Genomic DNA, 26,922 nt, shown 5'->3' with positions numbered 1-26,922 from the left:
GAGACCCGGTTCCTTCCCTCAGGGGTTCATGGTCTGATGGGAGAGAGAGCCAGGCAACCCATGGCAGACCAGGGTGAGGATTAGCCATGATAAAGGCTCAGGGGGCGCAGGACCCCGGAGAAAGCATCCTGACCCAGGGGAGGCTGGTCTTTAAGAGCTGAGTCTGGAGCATTAGTAGGGGTTAGCTGAGGGACCTAAGGTTAGAAGAGCCAGGGCATTTTAAATAGAAGAGAGAGGACAGAGGCCCGAGGGTTAGAGGCTGGCGGGGGTGGGGGTGGGGAGTCTGGACCAGTCAGGAGTTATAGGAGGCTTAGCATGGCTGCAGTCTGAGGGAAGAGGAGAAAGCTTGCTCGGAGATGATCATGCCGGGGTTAAGAGTAGAATCAGAAAACCTGGGTCTGAATCCTGGTTCTGCCACTTACTGGCTATGTGACTTCGGTGAAGTCTTACGCTCTTTGATCCTTAGTTTCCTGTGTGGAAAATGCGGAGTACAAAAGTACCTACATGGAGGTGTGCCCTGAAGAGCAAGTAGGGTGACACATGGGGAGGTGCTAAGGTAATGACTGCAGTGAGCACGGCGGCGACGTCAGCTGTTACCGCCACCAGCACGGCTAACAGCCTGCCGGAGTGCTGGCAGCCTTCAGCGTGCTGTGAGGCCCTGTGCGAAGCCCTTACATGTAGTGACTCAGTTACTACTCCTGGCCACACATATGAGGAAACTGAGGCACAGAGGAGTGAAGAGCCTGGCTCAAGGTTGTGGGGTCAGCGACCCCACAAGAGTATGGGGCACTCTTGAGTAAACGGAAGAGCCTCACTCCAATGTGCCCCTCTGCCTCCAGGCTGTGCCCTTGACCATTGGTCCCCGTGCCCCCGTGTTCCTCATCCCTCAGCAGGAGTGCTGGCCTCATGGCCTGAGAGTGACGGCTGGGTTGCTGTCCGCACAGCCCTGCTGGCCTCCTTGGGAGGCTTCCGGACTTTCCCAACACCCGTCGCCAGAGTTCGGGGCCCTGTTTCTTGCCTCTGTCTTTAATTTCTACCCACTGTTTGCTCTGTGAAGGCAAAGTAGCTAGGTTTGCACGGCCCATTATTTAGTAGAAGACTAAACGGGCCCATTTCATCCCAGTGATGTTTAATCTGCACCCTAGATGTTGACAGATTTATCTGCCCAAAATGCAGGAGATAATTGGAATGTCACAATCATAAATGCCAGATGAAATCTCGTTCTCTTTTGTATTCTCTGAGCGCTCCAGCCGAAGCGCCGTATTTGCATAATAAGGGTGGAAAAAACAAATGGTGTCTCCTCTCATTGGTGCTTTTTTGTGCACGCAGATAAACAGAAGGAGAATGAGAAATTGCGCGAGTCCCTCTCCAGGAAGACCGCCGGCCTGGAGCACCTTCAGCGGGAGTTCGCCTGTGTGAGGGCGGAGAACGACAGACTGCAGAGGGAGGTGGACGAGAAGGAGAGTCAGAACCAGCGGCTGCTCCGGGAGGTCTGCCACAGCCGCAGTGAGCTGAGCAGGTAGGGGTCAGGGTGCCCCGGCCCTGCCGGCCCTGCCCGGTGCCCGGGGACGGACACGAAGCACACAACACGTGGCACGTCAGGTGGGAATAAAATACGAGGAGCGACGTCATCTAAGGAAGGGGGACGGGGCCTGGGGCGGATTGCTTGTTTTATCCAGGGTGGTTCAGGGCCGGCCTCTCTGAAAGGATGCCATCTGAGTGGCCACCTGGAGGCCGTGAGGGTGTGAGCTCTGCAGGTCCTGGGGGAAGATCCTTTTCCTTGGAAAGGGTCAGGGCCCCGAGGCAGGGTGTCCTTGGCCTGTGCAGGGCAGAGCCAGGACTCAGTGCAGCTAGAGGAGAGGCCGAGGTAGAGGAGGACACGGAGGTGACTGGAGGCCGAGCCCCGCAGGCCCCCGAGGCGTGGTGAGGACCTCGGTTTTCAGGCCGAGTGACTCAGGAAGCCACGGGAGTTTCTGCACAGAGGCGTGCGGGAGTCTGCCTTAGGCTGTGAGCGCATCACGCTGACTGCCCTCTGCGGTCCCCCGGAGACTCCCATCTCGTCCCACGTGTTTCGGCGGTTCCGTCAGCACTCCGGACGCCCCACACCTTTAGTTCATGACCTCGCCCTCACTTCCCCAGGGTGGTGCAGTGATTTGCAAGGTCACTGTCTTCGCCATCACACAGTGCTGGCTTCTCTCCTGCGCTGTGCACCCCTGGGTGAGACATAACCTTATGAGCTTCACTTCCTCATATCCGTGAATTGGGGATTAGAGAGCACATACCTTTTAGGGTGTCTGTGAAGATGACGTGAGATCACGTCTGTAAAGGGCTGGGCCTGGAGGAGCCCTCGGGAAGCAGAGCTGTGAGGGGTACTCCTCCACATGCTGTCACTCTTGTCCACACTCTCTGGCTGACGGTGGAATTGCCTGCCCTGTGGGTCAAGTAAGCCCCTGCTTGAGAATAACCTCTGCTCCCATGGCGTCGGGGCCTTTCCAGGGTGCAGGAGGAGGTGAAGGTGAGGCAGCAGCTGCTCACGCAGAACGACAAACTACTGCAGTCCCTCCGGGTGGAGCTGAAGGTGTACGAGAGGCTGGATGAAGAGCACAGGAGGCTGCAAGGTACTGGGTGCTCTGGCCTGTGAGCTCCCCCGGACGGCGGGCTGCCCTCTTTCCTGAAACGCTGTTCTGAAACCCCAAGCTTGCCTCCAGGGTAGAGTAGATGGATGCTGAGGCAGGCTCTCTGGGCCACCCTTCTTCTCAGGTGGCAGCGGGAGTCCGGTGAACAGCGGTCTGGGTTCTCACGGCCTCGCGTCCCAGGGTATGCCTTCCACAGGTCACCTCACCCCTTTGGGCCTGCTCCTTCCTCTGTAAAACATGTCTACTAATCTCTGTTGTGTACAGTTGTGAAAATTAAATGAAATCATTTATTAAGAGCGTCCTAGCACGGTACCTGGCACGTAGTAGACACTCACGAAATCACTTTTATGATCATTTTCCTGCTGGTGTGTGTTTGTTTTTGTTTTGCCCGTTCATCCAGCAGACAATTACGGAGCACCTACTACGTGCTGATAGAGACGGTTGCTGGCCCTGGGCCTCGCTGTATCCTAGAGAGATACCAGATCAGAGCGACTTGACTGTAAACTCTAGTGTTTTAGAATCTGTTTTGAGGTGTGGTGGGTTTTTATCTTTTTTTTTTTTTTCGCAACTAATTTTCCAGGTGGTTTCTCCCTATTGAAAGTTTATCTAGAAAAGGGTCACCTCTCAGCTCTCATTTTCTCCTCAGGTTGCTTTTCTTATTCTTGCTGTTGTGTCTTTTAAATATACCGTGGCTCTTAAAATCAGCCCTTTCATTATATAATTCCAGCCCAAATAGATTTTATTACTACTAGACATAATTTCAGGGTTTGGTGTGCAATTTGTCAGGCCTTTATGGCCAGAAGCGAAAATTAATTTCCAGCTCTTATTTAGCCTGTGGAATAGCAGCAATTAAGTCTGCGAGGACTTTTGTTTTTCAGGTCGAGTTGTTATGTTCCATGGCACCTAGGTCTTGGGCGGGGGAGGGTGGTGATGGCAGCGGTGGAAAGCGCCGTCACTTGTCTTCGGTGGCTGACCCTCTGGCGGTTGACAGTGTCGAGGCTTCCCTTTGCTTGTGTTTGCAGAGACCAGGGCAGAGGCATCGGGAGAAGGCTGGAGGGGGCAGGACCCTTTCGGCCACCTGCATGGCCTCCTGACAGAGATCCAGGCTCTGCGGGCGCAGCTGGAAAGGAGCATCGAAACCAACAGCACGCTGCAGAGCAGGCTGGAGGAGCAGCTGGCACAGGGCGGGGAGAAGGCCCAGGAGGCAGATCTCACTCTGGCTCTCCAGACCCTGTCTGTCCCCGAGCGGCCCCAGCAGCTGGACAAGCCCGGTACTGCCCTGCCTCGCCTCACTGTTTGAAATGCAGCCCTGCGCGTCTGTGCGGCACGTGTGAGCTTCTGAATCCCGCCCTTGCCCCATGGAGGTGTCTTCTCACTGACAGCAGACGCGCCGTGTACCCTGGGAGCTTGGGACCTGACCGCTGAGTAGCTGTCACCTTTGGCAAAACGGTGTCATCTGTGGGGCCTGCTGATTCTCAGGGCAGTGGGGTTTGGGCTTCCAGCGCCCTTATCGCCTCCAGTCCTGCTGTCTGCCACCCCCTTAGTCCTGTCCACATGATCTACTGCTGAAAATCCTTTTCAGTCCCTCTTAACTGCCTTTAAAAGAGCATCTTCACCTCTTCCTCCGGTTGTCAGCATCTCAGGATCTCAAAAGCTTCCCGGCAGGTTTGAAAACTGGTTCAGTTTGGCGTTTACCTCTGGCTTTATTGTCTAGCCCTGCAGAGGCTGTGTAGGGAGGAGAAGGAGGACAGACTGGGCCTCGTCTGCCCGACTCCTGCCTAGGGCCGGGCGTAAACCGGCAGGTGGCCAGGCTCAAATCAATCAGCCAGGCCATCGTCTTTGCTCTTTGGATGAAGGAACTAAAACCCAGAGAGGGCACTGGACTTGCCCAAAGTGACACAGCAAGTAGGTGGCAGAGCTGGAGCTAGAAATCATTTCCAGCTCCGGGTCCAGTGCTGTGTCTGAAGTACCACCTGGCCTTCAGGAGCCCTGGTGTCTGGGGGTCATCATCCCGATGCCCAGGTGGATGGGTGTGCGCATCCAGGGGACGAGGAATGCCAGCAGACTTTATAAACAAGTAGTGTAGAGAAGTTTGGACTTACCTTTACTTAGATTGGGAATTACATCTGTCGCCTTTAATTAAAAAAATTACAATCTCTCAAAGAGCACCTAGTCACCCAGCTCTGGAACTTACAGTGACTTGCTCATGGGTTTCTCCTTGGTAAGGATTTTAAAATTTGAACCAAAAAGATGATGTGATGATATGGAAAAAAAAAAATCCTTCTTGGTTACAAAATAATAATTTTTTGCTTTGTATGTGTCTCTTCATTTGGTAATCAAATGTAGGTGTGAATTTATAATGTTCAAATTGGTTTTGGGCCATTCTGTGTCCTTTCTTTGTTTTTGCCCAACATTACATCATAAATGTTTCCCCTTGTTTCACACGGGCTTCCTAATTATTGTTTTCAGATGATTGTCAGTCACCAAACCATTACCCTGATGATCATTAAAGTGGTCTCTGATTTGGAGCTTTAATAGACATCGGCGTTAACACGCTTTTTCTGTTGAACAGTATTCTTAGGATAAAATCCTGCAAGGGGAACCTCACGGGGCTGGGAAGGGGCCCTACTGCCGCCTTCTGCACAGGGGATACATCGGCAGTGGGCCTTGCCGTATTTAAATAGGGGTCTGCTCTGCTCCTGGCCCTTCTTAGGGCTTTGAGGAGATGGGACCGAGGAGGTTGTCGATGTGAGCTAGGGAGATTGAAGCAGGGAGAAGAGTTCAGTGATAGGGGCGCCCAGGAAGGAGCTTTGGGGCAGTTGAAGTGAGGCCGTTGAACAGCCTTTGCCTGTTTTTGAAATTCGTCCAGGGTCAGCCCTGGGGCGGGGGTGGGGGGGGGTGGTCTCCAAAGAGGCATCTAGGAGGATGTGCTCAAAATTCACAGCGCCGTCTCCGTGGAGAAGTTTTCCAGTTTCCTCAGGTGAAGCCTAGAATTATACAGTAGGCAGCAGCATTTCTTCCTTTGCACAGGACTTTTCAGGACGGTATTTAAATGCAGCTGTCTGAAAGTTCTGGCCTAAAGACTGCTGTTTCTGCAGGAAGTGATCGCTCTCGGGCCAGCTCCACAGAGCTGAGCCCTGGGCGCCTTGGCCCCAAAGTTGAAGTGCACTCTTTGGAGGGGCCTGGGTGGGGAGCAAGCTGGGCAGGACACCTTGAGGCCTGGACACAGTCCTCTCTCTGCCACGGACACTCTGGGTGATGCTAGGCAGATCACTTCCTGTCTCTGCCCATTGGTCTCCTTTTCCAGGAAGCCTGAATTACAGTGCCATCCTGCCCCCGAGCTACTGAGAGTTCAGATGTGAAAGTGCTTTCCCGAATTATAGAGTGTGGCCATCATCTCGTGCCGCATGTGCCTGGTTTTGCCTCCTTGCATTGTCTCGAACGCATCACCTCCCAAATCCTACTTCGGGTCACTCTTCTGTCTTATGTGGGTTACTGCAGCCGCCTCCAGCCCAAAGCAGCTCTCAGCCTGACATTGTCCCGCCTGACGTCCCCCACTTCATGCGCCCTGAATGTGTCACGAGGGCTCCCTCCTCTGTGCCTTGGCATCTGCTCCTTCCTCTGCCTACATTTCTGTCTCTCCGCGGGTTACCCCCTCACTTGAGCTCCCACAGGCCCCGTGCCTCCCTCCCTTAGCCCTGACCCCTGAGGGGAAACAGCTTGTTTACTTGTCTGGACAAGAGGGTCCTTCCGGGGAGGCAGCCGGGCCTGCTCCCTCTGTGTCCCCCGTGTCCCACGCAGGGCCTGGCGGGAGAGATGCCCAGTGAGGATCTGAATGAATGTTTGTGTGTGTCTGGTGCCTCGCTGTGTTTTCATTCAGTTCTCTCTCAAATGCTGATGAGAGCGAAACTAAAACGTTTGCTGGTTTATTTCCCTTATTTTGCATTTTGTAGATGGTGACAAGTGTCCCGTGGCAGCTGACAATTCGTATGATCTGTTTGATTCCACCCCAGCAGTGCCACCAGGATCAGGTACAAAGCTAGAGGCTGGGTAGCTGTGGCACAGCTGGGTTTGGCAGTGGGACTTTTTAAATTGGAGGAAAGGGGGGTCCCTGGTCCCAACTCAGCAGGGTATTTGGCAGGATTTGGGGGGTTGTGTTCTCAGCATTTCCAGCTGGCAGTCTCGTTCTCCAAGCCCAGGTGTTACCAACCTTAGCGACATCATTGGTTTTGCTCCCTGTTGTCCTGGGTTAAAGTGTGACTGCCTTATCGTGGCTTTCAAGGCCCTGCAGCATCCAGCCCGAGTGGGCCCGTCCAGCCACACACCTCTGGCCTCCTGGTGCCACACGGATGGGTCAAACCATCCTGCGGTTGGGCCTGCACTTCCCTGTCACTGTGCAGCGTGGCCCCCGCCTTTGCCAGACCGACTTTGCCCACTTCTGTGCCAGTGAAAATCCTGCTGCTTCCCGGAGACTCATCCTGAATGCAGACTGCCCAGGGAAGTGTCTTTCCTGATGGCCCCGGTCCCAATTATCCATCCGTGCTTCTGTTGATCCAAAGGTGGAAAGCGGCAGGCTTTTACCTCTGTGTAGCATAATTCTTGCTACCCATTCAGCCTGGCGCAATTGTCGCTGCTTCTAGGAAGCCGTCCCTTCCCGCACAGAGGCTTGATTATTCTGTCCACTGAGCTCCGGCTCTTTGTCGTCACGCTGTTACACCTCCCACACGGCATCTGTGTTCCGATTAGACCACGGGCCCCTGAAGCGCAGGCCCAGGCTTGATCCGTCTGTGTGAATCAGGGCTCTTCTGCGGAGCCGGCGCCTGATGAGTGTCGGTTGGATTGAAATGAGCTTCTCCCACAGGATGAATAAGCCTACGGCGGGTAATACACAGACTGAGGTCCTGGCTCCAGGCCTCTTTCCCCTCGGGGCTGTGTCAGGTGGCATTTGGGCCTGAGGGCTCTCAGCCCTCCTGGCTGGCTAGACATCGTTGAACGCAGCTCATCGAATGCAGGGTGCCGCCCCGATAGGTCTGACATCTTCCTTCTCGTTCTGTAGCTTCAGAGACTCCTCCACTCTCTGGAAATGACCTGGACGCCCTCTCCTGCGACAGTGGCAGCTCGATCACCAGCGCCTCAAACATGTGCCGCCTGGTCCCTGGCCACCGCCTGTGGGCCAGCAAGAGTGGCTGCCACGTCCTGGGCCTGGTTGAGGACTACGGTGCCTTGTGCGAGCAGATTGGCCGGGGCCAGAAGCTCCTCGCCGAGATGGACGTTCAGATCCAAGAGTCTCCCAGCCCCACGAGTCAAGAGCTGGCAGCAAAGGTAACCTGAGCGACAGAGCTGGAGGGAGAGGGATGCACAGCGGGGCAGGAGGTGGAAGGTGTTGGCCGAGGGCACTGGGGGCGAGGGGCTCACGGGTCCTCAGTAAGGCCCTGGGAAGAGGGGCCAGGGAGCATCGCGCACGAAACCCACGAGGTCAGGTCCGGGCTGCGAGGCTGCTCGTTGTTCTGCGGGAGGGACACCGCTGAGGTTTGTGCCTGTGTTACCGCAGTCGCTTCGCTGGGCTCCGCTGCACTGCCCCTCCACGGCCTGTCCAGTGTCTCGTCCATCCCTCTGTCCTTCAGTCCTGCAGTGTGTCCATCCCTTCTCCCACCCAGTCACCTGTCCGTCGCCCTCCCGGCCTCCGTGCTCAGGCTCTGGGGCTGCTGTGGTGAACGGGGTGCCTGAGGTCCTGGTCCTCATGCAGCGTGTGGTCTGGTCCACCACGCTGCCATCTGTGATGCGCTTGCCGCCGCGAGCCATCCTGCAGCCGCCTCAAGATGGTTGGCGGCCGCCGTTCTTGCACAGGACCTTTTAGGATCGTATTTTCTTTCATCCCAGAGCAGCCTTTACAGTGGGTGATGTCATTCCCGCTGTGCAGGTGCTGAGGGAGAGTAGCTCAGAGCGGTCGGATTTGAACCCAGGTCTCTGTCCGCCAAGGCGCTCTCTTTCTCCGTCATCCTGCTCCCTGAAGAGCGTTGCAGGTCACCCCCCTCACCTGTGCGGGCACCCCCGCATCCCGCCGGCGCCATGCAGACTCCAGGGGAAACATTCATGTCGCGTCGCTTGCCATTGGCGTCGTTCACCTTCCGGAGAGGCTCCGTGGCTGCGGGGACCCTCTTCTTGGCCCAGTAAATGGAGTGAATTCAGGCGGCCATTAATCATGCTTACTGACCGGGCTAACGTCACCACCGAAGTTGTCTCATAATCTATAAGTCACCGTCTTTAAGAACAATGAATTGGTGTCGCCCGGCAGCAGGCTCTTGCCTGGCGTGCGGAGCACAGGCCCTGCGGTCTGGGGATTTATGCTGCCCATTGAAGCTGGCTCGTCCATAATCTTTTTCAAGACCGCACGTAACAGCCTTCTCGTCCCCCCCCGCAGCGTCCACACTCGGCGCCCCTGAGCAGCTTCGTCACCGGTGTCGGCGCAGCCAGGCTGACCCTGGATGAGGCCTCGAGGTTACTGACGCTGCTCTGGAGGGTCTCACTGCCCACCAGTGGCCAGTGCACGCTCCACTGTGAACAGGTGGGTGGTGGCACGTGGGTGCAGAGGCTCGAGGGTGCCGCTGGGGCCTGTGTCTCAGGCTTCCCCATGTCCAGCCCGGGACCTGGCCTCCAGCAGGTGTGCCCTCAGTTTGGGGAAGGTGGCGGGGGGCAGGGAGGGCGCCACGTTGGTCGAGTGACATGTCCGACACCGCGCTGGCTGCTCCAGGCCGGTTCTGACCTGATCCCCTGGGGCCCTGCAAGCTTGGCCTGCCGCCTGGACCCGACCGTGTCCCCACCGCCAGCACATCTTTGTTGAGGGAAACCCTGTCCATGTTCTACACGTCAGGAAACTGAGGTTCGGGGAGTGGGGCACGTACTCAAGGGTGCAGAGCTGGCTTTGAAGGCACAGGTGTTGAATCCCAAGGACAGGCTTTGATTCATAGGCTGTAAGTCCCAGGTTTTCCTCGTGGACTAGGTCATTCCATTCTGCTCAGAATGTCTTTCATTTCTGATGCCTTTCTCTGGACTGTCTGATCCCTTTCGATAGCTTTCAGCATCCTATTTTAGTGGGGTTTGTAAATCTATTTTAACTACTTAGAAACTACTTTTTTTTTTTTTAACCAAACAAAATCATTTATTACAAAACCATTGAAATTTCCCTTAAAAGCTAGACGTTGCAGTAACTTGAACATGACTGAATTAAGAACGGTTGCTCCCATCTCCATCTGCATCCCCATCTGACATGGCGCAGAGCAGAGCCTGTCCCCCGGGTCTGTGTGTGGGAAACATGTCGTATTATGACAAGGTGAGCACCTGCTCTGATAATCAGGGAAACCTCCCTGGAAGAAGGAGCCTACTTGTTAAGGAAGAGTTAGAGCTCTTTGCTTGGTGGCCTGATAGATATTTCCCCCTTTATCTAACCTATAAATTTTTACCAAAGGCCATCAGGAAGGCAGAAGGGAAATGTGCATTCCACGTCGTCACTCATCTAGCTCACCCCTGTGACAGCTCTCAGATCTCCCAACCATGGCAAAGGAGTAGCAGTGAAGCAGCTCTCTCACCTCGGAAGGTTCTGCTGAGCCCGTGCTTAGGTTTCTGTCTTGGGATCCTGGGGAGGAAGTTTGGTGCCGTAAACTCGGGGAAGTACACGAGCAGTCATGGTGCAGGGAAATCCGTACACGGAGTGGAAGACGGCGTGTTGGAGAGGAAGGGCGGCCCACTGGGTTCCAGCCCCACACTGGCCTTGCCTTTCCTCCTAACCCACCAAGCTCTCTTCCATCTTGAGCCCAGAAGGCACAGGTGCTCTCTCCTGGCCGACTGGCTCCTTCTCACCTCTCAGGTCTCAGCTCAAATGTTACTTCAAGGTCAGAGAGGGTTCCCGGTCACTTTATCATAGCATCCTCTTCTGCTTCATCCTAGCCGTTATCACAAGTTATAATTACACACTTGTCGGTTTAATGTCTGTGCCCCTCTGTTTTCCACGAGGGGCCATGTCTATTTTGTTCATATTTTTGAATGAATGAATGAGTAATTTCCTTTCATCCTCCCAAACTGGTACTTGCCCATATGATTTTTTTTATTCCCATATGATTTTTAAAGCATGTGTCTGAACTAAACATTTCACCCTTGATGCAGTGTTTTTGACCTCAGTACATAGTAATGTCTGTTAAATAGATGGAATGCAGTTCTTATTTCTATTATGTGAGTGTGTATAAATGCAAATTAGAGTCACATTGATCTCCCCCGCTAGCAAATTAGTCTAGGGACTGGTCAGTGCCTGTGATGATTTGCCCCTTATTTCCGAGGGTTTCTCGGGTAATTGATTATGCTCACTTTAGCATCACAGAATTTTAGAGCCAGAAAAAGGACCTTGGAGTTGCTCTGATATGGCTGCTGGCGTACACAGACCCCTGTGTGGTGTTAAATTGCCTCTAGCCGCGTTTCTGTCCCTGTCTGTGTGCCTTTTTCTTGGTTTGAAATCTGTGCAAAGCAGATCTCCAAGTTTCCACCAGCAGCTCCAGTGGTTTTTTACTACCTGGTGTTTTCTCTGAGTGTCATTAAATTGCCTTTTGCATCTCCTACAGTCAGTCCCTGGGACTACTCTGGAAAGTGTATATCATATATATCAGTTTATCTAAGAAAGTTGTGGGGAGAGACACAAATATGTACACAGATTCATTTATAAAAATGTTTTTAAGTGGAAGGATGAACAGTCACAGAACAGTCTACATGTAGGGGTGGGAAGGAAGAGGATGGAAGGACAGGGATAGAGGGTAGACTTCTCTGAATTGACCTTGTTTCATAAATTTGACTTTGAAACTGTATAAATGCTTTACATAATTATAAATAAAAATAAACCCCAAAATAAATCCACTTGACAGATGGTCTCACAGCACCTACTCCATGGCAGATGCTGCGGGTCAGAGGGAAGAATTGAGTTCTGCCCTCAGGGAGCTTGTAGTCTAGGAGGGGAAGCAAACAAGTAAATGACCAGTTATAATCCACCATGAAACGGGCAACGTTAGAGGAAGCACTGGGCACGATGGGTGCCCAAAGGAGCAGTAACCAACCTAGACTCCTGGTAGAGAAGGGTCTGAAGGAGACCTGGAGGGGGTCATGCCTGAGCTGACTTTAGAAAGAGCAATAGAGAGGTTAGCCAGGCGACGTGAGCAATCATCATTCTCCCTGTCTTCAGGCATCCTCTCATCTGAGTCTCACTGTACTGCAGTGTGACGAGAGGGTCAGGCATCATCCCTGTTTTACAGATGTGGACCTAAGGCTCTGAATGTAGAGTGACTTTGTCCCAGAATGTGTGGCCTACAGCCACCACCAGCACACAAGTCTCTGAGCTCAGCTTGAGGAAGAATCAAAGAAAACCTTATGTTTAAATTAGGGTCTGTTTTGGAAGCACAGTTGAAGTCCTTGTAGCCGACACAATTGGTTAATCTTAAAAGTAGGTTAAAGTAGGGAATCAAAAAATGATACATACCTTAAACATTTCAGTTTAACTTAAAACAGTTAAATGTACATTCATTTGCCACTCTTTTGATGTAGGGCCAGGGCCTTTTCTTTGAATATGGGTCTGCTGATTGAAGTTCCACATCTTCTTTCTTTCATAAACTATATCCATAATGTATGTCTGTCACTTCCAATTTCCGTTTCTTTAAGATGAAGAAAAAACTTAGGCACTTGCAAAGCAATTTGAATATAGAATCCTTCTAGACTGTGTTCCTCCCACATCTTTTATTCACCCACACCTAATTCGCCAGAAATGTGGTGTTTTTAGTGACTCGTCTTTATCAAGTGTTTCCTGAAACATATGTTAGTTTTCATTCAACCGGTTCTCTCTTTTCATACACATAATTCATAGGTTTACTTAATACTTAATTAAATCATATAACTGATTACAACAGCCATAAACAAGTCTGGGGACAAACTAAAGTGGCTCTTCGTAAGCTGACAGCCCAACATCTCCCCTCTTGGGAGCAGAGGTATTTCAGTGTAGCACAGGGTGGCCTGTGCCGGGGCATCTCACAGTCCAGGTATTTTATGAGAAGGGGAGTGTCCTTAACCCCGAGAACTAGTTCAGTGGAGATTGGTTAAGACAGCCGCGATGGTGGTCACATTTTCACTTCAGGGGTCTGGGGACTCTAGTTCTGCCACCCATCCACTCTCCTCACCTCTGGAAAATCAAAACAGGTTCTCCTAGTAGATCATACTCCCCTAATAATACCTTTATATTCTCTTTGTGTAAAGTAGACAACTAGCGGGAACCCTGCTGTAAAGCACGAGAAGCTCGGCTCAGGGCTCTGTGATGACATAGGTGGGTGGGAGGGAGGGAGGCCCAAGAGGGAGGGGATATAGGTATACGTACAGCTGATTCACTTCATTGTACAGCAGACACTAATACAGCGTTGTAAAGCAGTTATACTCCAATTAAAAAAAAAAGATTTAAGCATTAAAAAAATACCAGCATTATAGTTTTTGGGAAAAAAACCCTCAATGCTGATAAATTAAGAAAATGATTATTCCAGATCCCATCTCTCAGAACTGAAACACTATAAACATTTTCGTGATGTCTCTCTCATCAAATAGCTTAGACATCTTGATATACACACCTATGGATAGAAATATATGTGTTCAATTTTACGGAACAGGAGTGCGTGGCGCACAATAGCTGTTCTGGGCACTTTTGTCACTAATTATGATCATCTTTCAATGTCAATAACTGAAGTTCTACGGCATCATTTTTAATAGCTGCAGAATCATTCCATATTATGTAAGTACCGTAGTTGAGTTATCTAAATCCCCATTGAAACAAATCAGGTGTTTTTTTTTTTTTTGTCCTGCTGTGAGCAGTGCTGAGGTGAACACCCTGGTGCGCAGGCGTCTTCTCGTGCCTGCGTTACCATTCCTTGGGGTAGATGCCCAAGTGCAGAATTGCTGGGTCAGAGGGTTGAGCACGTTTTACATTCTGCTGCGTCTCGCCGGGCGTGGTTCCACCTGGGCTGTGCCAGTGCACAGCTCCACCAGCAGTCGTGAGAGGGCTTTGCCCACACCCTCCCCGCCATCTGACCAGCAGAGCAAGCCTAGAAAACTAGGCTTCTAGTTTTTATTCAGATACCTTTGTTTGTAAGGCTGAGCACTTTTTACGTGGTTTTGTAATTCTTCCTCTTGATCTGACGTTTATATTCTGTGTTCATGTTTCTAATTCCCTTTCTCTTTAGACTGGAGAGTTGAAGGCAGAGATCAGCAAACTACACAAAAAATTGTTTGAACAAGAAAAGAAGTTGCAAAACACCATGCAGCTGTTGCAGCTGAGCAAGAGCCAGGAGAAAGTCATCTTTGACCAGCGTGAGTAGCTGGGCGGCGGCCACCACGGCTGACCACTGCCTGCCTCTGAGGACCAAAACCCCAGCCCTGGGTTGTCCTCACACCTCCTGCTTATGGGTTTCCTTTCATTCTTCACCCATCCTGACCCGCCCAGACAGATGAATTCCCTTAACAGACCTCTGTGGAGGGACCGCTCCATGCCAGGGACTGTCACCTCCCTGGGGAGACAGGTGTGTGGCGTGCAGTGACGGGAACATGTGTAGGGGCTCGGGGAGCAGTGAGGTGGGATGGGGAGGGGGTCACTCTGTCCTGGGAGGTGCCTTCTTGGACGAAGAGACACCTGACCTGAGTCTTCAAGGAGGAGTCGGTGTTGGTCAGGTGGACAGGGGACAGTGTGGGCAAGGGCAGAGGGACAAGGAGTGAGACTGCCTGTGAGGAAAGCCGACAGCAGCTCATGTTGCTGGAGTTGGAGCTGCCCGTGGCAGGTGGAGGTGGGAGGGGCCTGGGGCACCGGGGCCGCCGCGTGAGAGGCCTCGGGTGGGAGCCGCTCCAAGCGGACTGTCCATCTGCGTCGAGAAGGGCTTGCTGGCGGCCGGTGCAGGCAGGTGAGGAGGGCCCGCGGCCGGGCGGTGGGATCCAGAGGAGGGCACCGATTTGAGAAAGACAGTCCTAGACGGACACGGAAACGCAAGGCCGGAGACATCCAATGACGCTTGTAAGGTGGCCCCAGCCCTGGCCCGGGGGCTTCAGAGGCGCAAACCCCCTGCCCGCTTTCAGCCCCCGGCACCCGTGCCCTCGTGCGCGCGGCGGAGCCTCCTAGCAGCACAGGCCCCGCCAGGCCTTGGGTGGCCAGGCCCTCGACATCCCTGAGTCACGAGGGGCTTTGTGGACCAGACCCGAGAAGGAGCCACGGGGCTCACGGCGTCCGTCGTGTGTCAGGTCCCCTTGGCTGAGCACGGAGGGGCCGGGGGGCGGGGCGGGGCTGAAAGGGGGTGAGGAGGCGGCCCTGGCAGACCGGTGGGTGTCCGTGGGGCTCCGCCTGGGGGTTCAAGCCAGTGGCAGAGAAGAGGAGCGCTGGAGGCAGCGGGGTGTGGGGAGAGCCATCGAGGCCGTGCCTGAGGTAGCTGTGGGCCAGGTGGGTCCGGCCCCGGGAGCGGCTCTTGAGGAGGTGGGAAGCGGGCTTCTGTACAGCCCCCAGGTCCAGGGAACACTGGCGCGCTCAGCGTTGGCGTTGCCCTGTAGCCGGTGTCCCAGGCAGTCACAGGGAACATGAAGTTACCCCTGTTTGCAGGTGAGCGTATTTCGGAAGTAGGTTCAGATGGGTGAGTTACCACGGCAGGTCCAGAGGACAGAACCCAGCCCTGAGTCCCGGGTCGCTGAGCCTGCCATCGTCAGTGAGCGCGGCTCAGATCTCCGCTCTCCTGCGTGACCTGGAATAAATGACTTGAACTCCCCAAACCCCGCCAGCCTCCCAGGGTCTGCTCTGGCTCTAAGGGACTGAGTGGAAGCTGGGGTAGTGTCCCCTCCTCTCCCTTCCCCGCCTGGTGACGAGGAAGAGTAAGGGCCTGGGGCTGCTCCCTGCCTGGGCCAAGGCGAACACTCCAGCTCCTCCCAGAGTCCGTAGGGAGAGGAGGGAAAGGATGACCGTGAGACCCTCTCCACGTGACCTGGAACCGCCACTTCACTTCCCGCCTGTAGATGGGAATCCCTGGGGGGTGTGCACTGAGGTCACATCTGGCAAACCACCTGTCACCGCTGGACACCACTGAGGCTGGTGTCTTCCTTGCCAGTGCCCTGCTGAGGTGGGAAGAGCAGGTGCTGAGTCAGACAGACCTGGGCTCTAGTCACGCCTCTGCCTGGGGCCAGCCTCGATTTGGGACAAGCTCTTCCCCGCTCTGTCCCTCGGGCTTCTCATCTCAGTGGGAGTTTCTTGCTCTGAACGTGGGCAGTGCTGTTCAGACGTGCGGCCCCTTCACACTTGCGCCAGGTGAGACGTAGCTCGTTCCGTACTTTTAGTACTGTTTTAACATTATTTTTAACCTCCACAGCCATGGTACCGAATCTTTTCCGGGTCACAGGCTCCTTGGCGAACCTCAGGAGAGGGGATCTCTCTCCCCAGAAGGTGCACGCATCCTTGTACACACAGAGATTTGCACGTGGTTTCTGAGGATTTAGGGCGCTCCAACACATAGCCTTGGCCCAGCTTAAGAATGTGCCCTGCGGCGTGGGGCTGGGGAAGGGCACAGAGAGGCAGTGGACACCTCTGAAATTCACTTTGCCCAGTTAAAAACAAAGCCCACACCATCTGTCCCCTCCCGCGGTGTCACAGATTGCAAACAGACTTCGTTGCCTCCAGATGGAAATTTTCGTGAGGCAAGAAATATTTTCTCAAGGCCACCACACGGCACCTATTCCGAATAAGCCGTTGGGCAGCTGGGCCGTGTGTGCCGACAGGGAGACTGTCTCAGCCTTGGGCCCCACTGGCCAAAGGCCCAGTTCCAGAAGCCTGTGTGTCCTCCCCGGGGGTAGCCGGAGTCCCTGGCCATCACCAAAGGCTGTTTAAGGTGGATCCCTTATCGGGCCGATCTCCCCTCAGTGGCGGCATTCCTGCTGCTGCTGGTGTTTGTTGGACAAGACACGGACTGAGGGAAGAAGCCACCTTACTTTACAGTTGCTGCCCTGAAAGCGGGCACTCCCCCCCACCCCGTGGGTTCTGATGCGCTGGGGATCTGCCTCACGCAGCTCAGAGGGCATCAGTCAGATCACAGGGACCTGTGAGATCATCCCGCCCCGCCCGCTGCTGTCCAGGTAGAGTGTGCCTGGCCCAGGGGGCCACTGGAGGGCAGCTCAGGAGAGAGACGCCCACGGTTCGGTCCTCCTCCCCGCCATCAGGCCCCCGCTCCCAGGACTGCTGTGCCCTCGACCCCCGACTTGGCCTTCACGTGTGGGTTTGCTTGGAGCGAGCGCACCCCCTTCCCAGCGCTGCTTCTCCGGGGGGCTGAGGGGCCCTAGTCAGGTGCAGGCCTCTCCCCTGCCCGGCACCACGAGCCCAGCCCGCAGAGGCGGGCCCTGGGGGTCCCACTGGCCCTGCAGAGCCTCAGTTTCCATCTATGACGTGGTGTCGCTCTCTCTGCCTTCTAGTATCGCCGAGGTTGTGGCTTTGCCTGGACTTGAGGAGGGGTCTCTGGTCCACCCTCTCTGATGGGTTATTTGATGCTGGGATGTGTGATGGGGCAGGTGGGGCCTTACACGTCTGGGTCTGGATGCTACAGGGCTGACCACACGCCTGAACCATGTGGGGCTTGGGGCTCCTCCCTGCGTTTGGCTTTTACACTGTCTTCCTGGGCATCTATGTCTAATCATCCCATTCTTTGCTCTTTCCTTAGTGGTTGTTACGCACAAAATCCTTCGGAAGGCCAGAGGAAACCTGGAGGTGATGCCCCTTTGAGAAAGCCATTTGGGGGATGGGAATGGGTGTGGGGCTGGCAATGACTTCTTTTGAAAAACGAAGTTGAAGGTGAAACCCGGTCACGTGTTCTCTGTCAGTTGTATTTTTCTGCCAGCAGCGCATGAAAAGTTTCGTTTCATCATGCCGTGTTGTTGACGGTTGTTCTAATTATTGGTGTGCTGTTTCTTACCAGTGAGAAATACAGCAGACGATGCCTGGCCCATAGTAGGCGTTTGATAAATATTTCATTATCATCTGGTTCTATAAATGTTTACTGATCAAACAGTATGTCTTTGAAAGTAGTTTCAGAATAGCATTCTCACCATTAATTCTGTCAGTAATCTTACTCCAGAGACCCTCCGTGGGACCTAAAATTCTCCTTTTTTCCCCTCCCTTCTCCTAGCTTAGGCCCGGAAGTGCCCATCCTGGAACGTCCAGTCCCAGCAGGCCAGGCTCCTGAGGAGAACTTCCAGCCAATAAAGCTCGTGGTTCCCCACTTAGCTCGTCCTGTCTCTTTGTTACAAGCGTGGTTCCCGCTTACTGAGGGGAGAAGGGCTGTCTGGCCAAAGGAGACCTATCTTTCGCCTTAAGATTGGCGTGGAGTTGTTGTCAGATAGGGTGGGAGCTTCCAGGCGCTGGGCCTCTCACGTCCGGGGCCGGCGCGGAGCTGAGGCATTACTCTCAGGCCCGGGGGTGGGCTCGCGTTCCCCCCCGCCGCCTCCCCTGGATTTGCTTGGTGCTCAGCCAGCCCCGCAGCTGGAAGATGCTCATTTAACGACTCATTCAACCTGGTGATGCCGTTATTTTGTGCAGAGCCTGGGGGTCTTGGGACTGGCGTGGCCCTCAGAGGTCGCCTAAGCTGTGTGCTGAGCCACCCAGTGTCCAGAGAGGAACGATGCCACGTGGTGTGGCCAGGGTGCCCGGGGCGCCCTCGGCACTGCACAGTGACGGCACGGTGACGTCCGGAGCAGCGCCCTGCGGGGGTGCCGTGCCCAGCGTGGGAAAGACCCAGCGAGGCCGGGGGCGGGGACTTGGCATCGCAGTGTCCTGACGGTGGTGGTGGTCTTTCCTCCCCACTGTCCTGCCTGGTGCATTGGCCACACCTGAGCTGCATTTGTCCTGCCCGAGCTTCACAGTGTCCCCGAGAAGTGAACAGGGTAGGGCTTGGCCCCGGGTTCAGATGAGCCTGCAGACTGGCCCAGGGCACCCCAAGAGGCACTGACCGAGGGGGGCTCCCCGGCCATGCCCTGACGCGACGCTGCACGCCCAGCTCTGCTCTCTCTGCCTCACGGCCCCGTGCCCACCACCTCGGAGCCACTGAGCAGCCGGGCAGCTGGGCCTCGTTTGTCAGCCCACAGCTGGGAGCATTTGGAACCCTGACTGGGTCTCTGTCCCTCTTCCTGCCCTCGTCCTGGGCCTTTCTGCATCCACCCTGGTTTGCTCTCCCTGTGCATCACTCGTGCTGACATTCTGCCCTCTGTCCACCGCCTCCTGTCTGTCAGCCTGCTCACTCCCTTGTCCCCCCTCTGCTTGGACCGCTTGGAGATCCTCGTCTCTGCTCCCTTTACCCCTGTCTCCGGCCACAGGCTCCTTTCTGTGGTTCCTTTTCCTTTCCCAGCTGGTCCCTCCTTGGTCCTGCAGCAGACCAGGTGTAGAGAGGAAGCGGGTCTGACCACCGTGCCGTCCCGCCCTCACCCCTAACAAGTCCCTGGGGCCCCGGTCTGCTCCTCGCCTCGCCCCCTTGGCTCCGCGCTCCAGGCAGACGGCGTTGCCTCCAGCTCCGGGGAGCTTCCCAGCCTCGGCCCGGGATGCTCCCTCTCTGGAATGATCTCCCACCATTTGCTCGCCGAGGCAGCTCCGAGTGGTCCTTCAAGAATCCGCCCCCACCGTGGGGTTGCGGAGTGACGCGGCTCCATCGCGCAGTCCGGCGCCGTCTGTGGGCGCCCCACCCCACCCCCATGACCTCCCCGGAGGTGGGGATTCTGGGGAGGTCAGGACCACTCCCGTGTTCACAGGACAGCCGAGTGACCCGTCCAAGGTCCTTAGCTTATGAGTGGTTGGTAGGGCCGGGCCTTGACCCCTCCTGTCCTTCCAAACCCCGACCCGCTCTGCGCTGCTGCCCCTGCAGCTCCCGAGGCACGACGGTGACCTGAGGTGATGTGATTGCATCAGCTGGAGGCAGGGGGTGTAGGGGAGCAGAGGCCGGGCTGGGAGTCGGCCTGGGCCTCTCATCCCAGGGCCGCACCTCTTCTCCTCTTACCCATCAAGTGATGGGTGGGTACGTGGTCAGTAAGGACCTTCTCCGCTTGGGTTCCTGTCATGGCGCTGCGGAGGGAGCGGGAGGCCGGGATCTAGACGCGAGTGGGTCTAGACGCTTCTGTTACAGGTCTCTACACCTATGAAATGGGGATTACCTTTCAGCCCAGACCTGCTCACACGGGGTGAACCTGTGTAATTTGGAAATAGCTGAACAAGAGCCTTTCCAAAAATCAGTGACTCCTCTTCAGTGGCTAGTCTCAAGCGAGTTTCGGAAGCACTGTTTTAAGTTCCCATGGCTGATGTGCACAAACGCAGGAGTGTAAGTGGGGGGTAGGGGTGGAGTTGGGGGTTAGGTGGTGTAGTGCAGTGGTCAGAGCTCAGGCTAGCCTTGGAAGCCAGACCCCGATTCAGATGCACCCACAGTTAGTGCCTGCTTCATTGCTAGTTCTGAGTATATTGCCTGGCACGTGGTTGGCCTGTGGGAGCTGGAAAGGCTGTGAGGGGAGACCTTGGTTCATCCCGGCCCACTGGGTGGTAAACCCAGGATGCCTGAGAGCAGGGGCTTCTGGGAATCCAGCCGGCCATTTGCTTTAGTCACCCACAGCTTTTCAGGAACACAGTAATCCAAAGCAAAGTGTATTTTTATCCCCCAGTTTGGAATCGAGTAAAAATATTCCCAGCCTTGGGCTAGTGAAGGCCCGCCCTCCTCTGGGAGGTAGACGAGGGAGCAGCCCAACGTGCCTGGGCTGGATTAGGGCCAGGAACAAACTCCACAAATAAAGACAATTTGGACCCTCCGGGAAAGTTCCATTGTCCCTGGTGAGTTAATTTTACCAGCAGCTGAATTCTGGAGGCCCTGAAGCCCTAATCAGAACCGTGTCAGTTTCCCCCTTAGTGAAATTAACCACCACGTGTGCCTGAGGAGCCGCCTGAGAGAAGCAGCTGCAGGGGCTAAATACCCAGCGGGAAGGAGGGGGAGAGAGGCACCAGCCCTCCGCCCGTGGGCCTGCTCACCCCACAGGCTGGCACCCACCTGATTAGCGGTAGCCACACTGGGCATCGGCTCGTTTATCTGTACCACCTGCCCATTTTACAAGTGAGAAAACTGAGGGGTGGAGCGTCACCTGAGCACATGCTGGAGCCAGAATTTGAACCCGAGTCTGTTGAAACCTGTTCTCGAAATGATCCTGTCCTCTGAATTATACAGGGTCTCCCTGAAACGCTGTCTCTTCCCAAACCTGCAGCCCTTCCCTGCGTTTCAACCCAAGTATTCTCTCTCTGCCCTTTCCACCAACACGTCTTTGGGTGACCAGAGCTGGAGCCCAGAGACACACAATTGAATTCTTTGCCACAGCAGCCCTGAGAACTGCTTGTAAATGGGGCCGTGGACGGGAGGAAGAGTGATCTTGTTAATAAGTCCTCCACGGTGTGGAGCAGAGAAACCTGCCTGGGGGCTCCCGACCCTGCCAAATTGCCTCTTCACTCTTGGCCATATTTTAAGTCTAACTCCAAAATTCAATTATCGAAATTACTCATCCGGTCTCCAGAGAAGCCCAGGACGCTGCCTTGGGGCCAGTTGTGTTTACCTCTTGCGGCAGATGGGGCCTTCCCAGCTCACTCTGCTGGGCGCCAGGTGGGGTGGGTGTGGGCAGGTCCAGAGGCCCAGGGTCTTGCTGTGGCCCTTGGGGCTCCTAATAGAACCTGCTTCCATTTCCTCATCTGCAAGATGATGATGGGGAAGGATAAAGATTTATAATGTCCAGGAAGCCCGGACATTGGCCAAATCACTGGGGTTTGCTTGTTCGTTCGTCTCTGTGAAGGTCCTGCCTCTGGCCAGCAGCATGTGCTGGAGGCGTCTTCGACACCTTCTCCCTCACCCGCTGTGTCTCATCCCCAACCATGGCCTCACTATCCACTCTACCTCTCAAGGCCATTCCTCACTCATCTCCAGATGGTCCACCTTGGACCATCGTCTCTCACCTGGACCACTCGCTGCAATGGCTTCCCAGCTGGCCTCCCCACATCCACCCCTACCCTCTGCAAATGTCCCCACCGACAGCTAGAGCTCAAAATGTAAAGCAGATCCTATTATCTTCTTGGTTTAAAATGTTGAATGCTTCCCATTGCACTTAGCATCGCCTGCAGGCCCTGGCTGTGCTGAGCCCTGCCCATTCCTCCTTCCCCACCAGCCACCTGCCCTCTCAGCTCCCCACGCTCCAGTTTCATAGGGCGTTCCTCTCTCCAGCCACAGGGCCTTTGCACGTGCTGCTCTCTGCCTAGCACGCCCCCGTCCACTTCCCTGGCTTCTCTTGTTTCTCTTGCTAGTTGCCTCAGAGCCTAGTCAGAGGATTCTTTCCTATCAGGAGCCCCTGTCTTTCACTCTCACATATGATGATTCCCCCTCTCTGGCACGTGGCCACAGTTGTGGCTTTGGATTGAGTGTGATTTTGGGGGACTTATGCCCCCCTCCTCCCCATCACTAGCTGGGAGGGCATGAAGGCACAGACCCCGTGTGATTTGCTCACCACTCTGGCCCCAGTGCCAGCCACAGGCCAGCAAATATATTCATTCACCAGACATTCCCAAAACTTCTCCCACCGCCTTCTGGAAGGACTTAGATTGATGGGGAGAACAGACAAGTAATGAGGCCAATAGGGAAGGCTTGTTCAGGGGCTCCTATGAGCTGGGCAGGCATTGTAACGTTATCATAGGTCATCATGTGAAACCCTATGGGGGAGATGCTGCTTTTCTCAGATAAAGGACTGACTGGGTCACAGAGTGACCTGCGCAAGATCACACGGCCAGTCGGCCATGGAGCTGGATTCAGACGGAGGCCAGCAGGCTGCAGAGCCCAGGTCCCCACCACTGTGCTACGTGCAAGCACAGTTCAGTATGGTAAGTGCAAGGTGGCTCAGGTGGGCCGGGGTGTGATCCTCACTGGCAAGATGTCCAGAAGGTTCCTGCTTCCAGTTCCAAAGCCCGCCCTGTCCCAGGCTTGGCCTCAGCCTCTCCATCCTGAACAGGAGACGCGGAACTGGAGCCGCCTCTAGCGAGCTCACCCCTCTAGCCTCTGTCCAGGTTTCCCAGGGCCCTTTCAGCTCATTCATTTTGACCCCATCCTTGGAGAAGCGGTTACCCCCACCTGACCCCAGAGGGCAGCACTGGGCCTGATGAGCCCATCTCCTACTGGATCACGATGCGATAAAACCACACAGCGTTTTCACCGGCCACCTTCCCACACGCTCTTTCAAACGCTGGAATCACGTCGTTTTTAACAGGCATTCACATGAGAGCATAATTACAGGTTTTCAGTTTTTAAAAGATCCTCTGTTTGTATTAATGCTGTTTTCTTTTTCCAAACAGAACTATGTGTGGCCCCAGCTCATTTGTGGCGCTGGATGCCGGTGACGGCAGACGGCAGGGAAGAAAGAGAAATGGCCGTCTTGGCTCCAAAAGGACGGTGGGGTCGGGGGTCACGACACGGGAAACCAGATCCTGAGGCTCTTTGGCTGCAGAAGCCAATGGTTGGAAGCCTGAGTGTGTCTGTTTTCTTTTCTTCTCTTTTTCTTCCCCTTTTGAAGCCTCAGTTTTCTTCTCTGCAAAATGGGCAAACTGATTTTGGCTTCCATTTCACCACGGTTCTCTTGGCAAAGGTCACTTTATTTTGATGACACTGGTGTTTCTGGTAATTCAGGGTCCCCTCACATTCTCCCCCTAGAGTATTCAGAGAACCTCACTGATGCTGTGGCCTCTGCCTGCAGGCAAGGCCATTTCTCGCGGGGTCGGGGCTGGACTCTCAGCATAGGAAGGGCTTCAGAGACATTTGGTTTTTGGTTTTTTGGGGTGTTTTTTGCAGTAGGTGGGCCTCTCTCACTGTTGCGGTCTCTCCTGCTGTGGAGCACAGGCTCCGGATGCGCAGGCTCAGCGGCCATGGCTCACGGGCCCAGCCGCTCCGCGGCATGTGGGATCCTCCCGGACCGGGGCACGAACCCGTGTCCCCTGCATCGGCAGGCGGACTCTCAACCACTGCGCCACCAGGGAAGCCCAGAGACATTTGTTTTTAATAAAATTCACCATCTTCCGTCACTCACCTTCGCCCAGAGCTGGCGGGTGAGAGGCCAGCACCCCATTATGTTACGTCGTGTAAATGATAACAACAGGGACACCTGGAAAAGGGCCTTGCAGGTGGGCAGGGAAGATGCCCTGCGTGCTGTGGGCGAGTGGCGAAGGCCGGCTGGGAACTCGTGGGGATAGACGGCTTGGAGAGGTTGACGAGGCCTCAGGTGCCAGCAGCCCCAGGCAGGCAGGCATCCTGGGAGCAGCAGGGCTCCCGGGAGGGTGTCAGGGCAAAGGCCAGAATGGCAGGGAGGGAAAGTGCGGGGGAGCAGTCAGGGGATCCAGGCCAGGGCCAGGCACAGGACGGCGAGGTGGATTCGAGACTCTTAGGAGGACTTGGGGAGCTGTGCGTGTGCGCGGGTGTCGTGGGCTGTGCATACATGTGTGTGTGCTGTCGGTGAGGGTGAGGGAGAGAAGTCTGGGTCTGGCTCCGCAGTGGGGAGGGTGCTCACACTGCCTGTGTCCTTCAAAGTAGGCAGAGGGTTATGGGGGCGAGGTGTAGGGGAGGGGCGCTCCAGGCAGAGGGAACAGCCTGTGCAAAGGCACAGAGGCCACCAGGAGACCCGTGATGGTGACTCGAGGCCAGGGAGTCAAGCGAGAAGTTGTACACAGGATGCCCAGAGTTGGGGCCTTTTATTTTGTGGCCTTGGGGAACCAGTGGTGATGGTTGCAGTGAGAGGAGAGAGAAAGCCCAGGGAAAGGGGGACAGGCAGGTAGAGAAAAGCTGGAAATAAGGCTGGTGGGAGACTCAGACCATCTTCAGGCAAGGGAGCCACGGCTCTGGGGACACGGGATCCCGCTCTCTTCTTGCTGCTGCTGCAGGAAGCCTGGTGCAGGGGCAGTGGGGAGGAGACCCTCCTGGAGGTGGCCTCCCGGGGACCAGCTGGGACTCTTGTTTCATCTGCTGACTCTGCATCTCGCCCTAGAGTGACCCGGTGACCCGAGGGCGGCAGGACCACGCAGTTGTGTAGGAAGGACCCGGGATTCAGCCCCACAACTACCAGCTGACCTCGGGGAGGGGTCTGAACGCTCCCGGCCTCAGTTTCTTATCTTTAAGGTGGGAGTAATATGCATCCCTTTTCCCCCAAATCGCTTCCTCCCTTGGGGGCTCCCTGTCTTTGAGATCAGCTCCCTTGACCCCCTAGATACTTCAGTCTCCCCAGAAGGATGTCCTCTCACTGCCTCTCACCAGCCCACCCAGCCTCCATCCTCTCCTCTCCATCCGCCTCCTCCTTACTGGCCTGGGTCCTCACGGGTCTCCCTGTCTCCTGCCCCTGCCTGTCCCGTCTGGTCTCTGTGCACAGCCCAGGTGAGCCTGTCAATCACAAGCCCCATCATTTCACTCCCGGCTTGCACACACCCTCCCAAGACCGCGTGCCCCTTCCTCCTCGGCATGCGAGCTCTCCCCGGTCGGACCCTGGCCTTCATCTCCAGTATCTTTGGATGTTAACCCCACTCCCACCCATGAGGGCCAGACTTGCCACACTCCTCATAGGCCCTGAAGGTACCTCCTGTTCTCTGCAGCTCTGGACTTTGCACATGTATCTCCCACATCCTCAGCCTGACTCACTCCACTCATCCTTAAAGACTCATCTCAGCCGTCATCTCTGGGTCTCCATCTTTAAGCCTCAGTTTATCCCCCTATAAAATGGGCATGATCTTATTTGCCCCTTGGAACCGGAGACAGATTTTGGGTTTTTTTTTTTTGTTTGCGGTACGCGGGCCCCTCACTGCTGTGGCCTCTCCCGTTGCAGAGCACAGGCTCCACATGCGCAGGCTCAGCGGCCATGGCTCACAGGCCCAGCCGCTCCACGGCATGTGGGATCTTCCCGGACCGGGGCATGAACCCGTGTCCCATGCATCGGCAGGCGGACTTTGAACCACTGCACCACCAGGGAAGCCCAGATTCAGGGTTTTAATTGACTATAATCAGCTAAGTTAACTGAGACCAAAGAAGAAGGGACCTCAAATGCTAGTGGTACCTTGGCTGCATTAATAGAGGTATAGAGTCCAGACAAGGTTGGTGAATAGCCTGGCTTCGTCCATGATTGCCATACTGCACTGAGAGCCTTGAGATCATTTCCCATGACTTGCTTTTGGAGGGATATTGACAAAGCAGATTATCTCATTGATATTTTCACCCTGGTTCATTGAATGTGTTTTCCATTCATCAAGCATATATATGCCACGCTCTACACATATATTTTCACACTTAATCCTACAAACTGTCATGTCCTTTTACAGACGAGGAGGAACTCACAGTCTGTTTGGTATTGTAATAATGAAATAACGCCCATGGCAGGCAGAACAGTGTCCCCCAGAGATGTCCAATCTCTAATCCCCAGAACTTGTGAATACTTACATTACATGGCAAAAGGGAATTTACAGATGTGCTTAATGTTAAAAACTTTGAGCTGGGGAGGTTATCCTGGATTATCCAGGTGGGACACGCTAATTACACGAGTCCTTAAAAGAGGAGAACCGTTCCCAGCCACGGTCAGAGAGACATGACAACAGAAAAGGGGTCAGAGAGTGGCTGGCTTTGAAGGTGGAGGGAAGCGGCCACGAGTCAAGGAGTGCAGGCGACGTGGAGGAGCTGGAAAAGGCAAGGAAGCAGATGCGCTCCTAGAAACTCCAGAAAGGGGCACAGTCCTGCCAACTCCTTGATTTTAGCCCAGTTGGACCCAGGTCAGACTCCTGATCTGTAGAACCAGAGGAGAATAAATTTGTCTGAAGCCACCAAGTTTGTTGTGCTTTGTTATAGCAGCAATAGGAATCGACTATAATGCTTTAAATAGAATAGATATGATCATATGAATTTAGAGATCGCGTGCCATATGCATGCAGTAGTGTAAGTTCCTAATGACAGGGCCCTTCCAATAGGTAGCCTGGGGGGTGGGCTCCCCGTGGTCCCTAGAGGTGTGGCTGCAGAAGTACCATTGGGGGTGTCAGAGAGGGGATTCCTGCCTCCATGGGCAGGTGCTTGGACAAAGGGCCTCCCCTGAAGAGCCTCCGGAGAGCAGAGTCACAGCCAAGCGGCCCTGGGCTGAGATGATGGCTCTCCCGGCCGGCTAGGAGGCCTCTTTGCCACCCTGTTACCGCCCA

The 26,922-nt window shown here is 54.9% G+C and overlaps 1 protein-coding gene across 8 annotated transcripts in view; it reads left to right on the top strand.

The window, feature by feature from the left end:
- The window catches only part of CDK5RAP2 (CDK5 regulatory subunit associated protein 2), a 181,417-nt gene extending 163,479 nt beyond the window's left edge, over nucleotides 1–17,938 (top strand). For all 8 annotated transcript variants that reach the window (XM_073806488.1, XM_073806489.1, XM_073806487.1 and 5 more), the window contains 9 exons: nucleotides 1,330–1,519; nucleotides 2,497–2,618; nucleotides 3,659–3,907; nucleotides 6,590–6,667; nucleotides 7,693–7,958; nucleotides 9,058–9,201; nucleotides 13,889–14,015; nucleotides 17,381–17,427; nucleotides 17,846–17,938. In XM_073806488.1, the coding sequence (XP_073662589.1) occupies nucleotides 1,330–1,519; nucleotides 2,497–2,618; nucleotides 3,659–3,907; nucleotides 6,590–6,667; nucleotides 7,693–7,958; nucleotides 9,058–9,201; nucleotides 13,889–14,015; nucleotides 17,381–17,427; nucleotides 17,846–17,902 (1,280 nt within the window). In that variant the 3' untranslated portion in view covers nucleotides 17,903–17,938. The remainder of the gene's footprint in view (nucleotides 1–1,329; nucleotides 1,520–2,496; nucleotides 2,619–3,658; nucleotides 3,908–6,589; nucleotides 6,668–7,692; nucleotides 7,959–9,057; nucleotides 9,202–13,888; nucleotides 14,016–17,380; nucleotides 17,428–17,845) is intronic.
- Nucleotides 17,939–26,922: the final 8,984 nt, after the last annotated feature.

Source organism: Tursiops truncatus, chromosome 6 (genome assembly GCF_011762595.2).
Source record: "Tursiops truncatus isolate mTurTru1 chromosome 6, mTurTru1.mat.Y, whole genome shotgun sequence".
Lineage (NCBI taxonomy): Eukaryota > Metazoa > Chordata > Mammalia > Artiodactyla > Delphinidae > Tursiops > Tursiops truncatus.
This window is presented reverse-complemented; position numbering and strand designations above follow the sequence as displayed.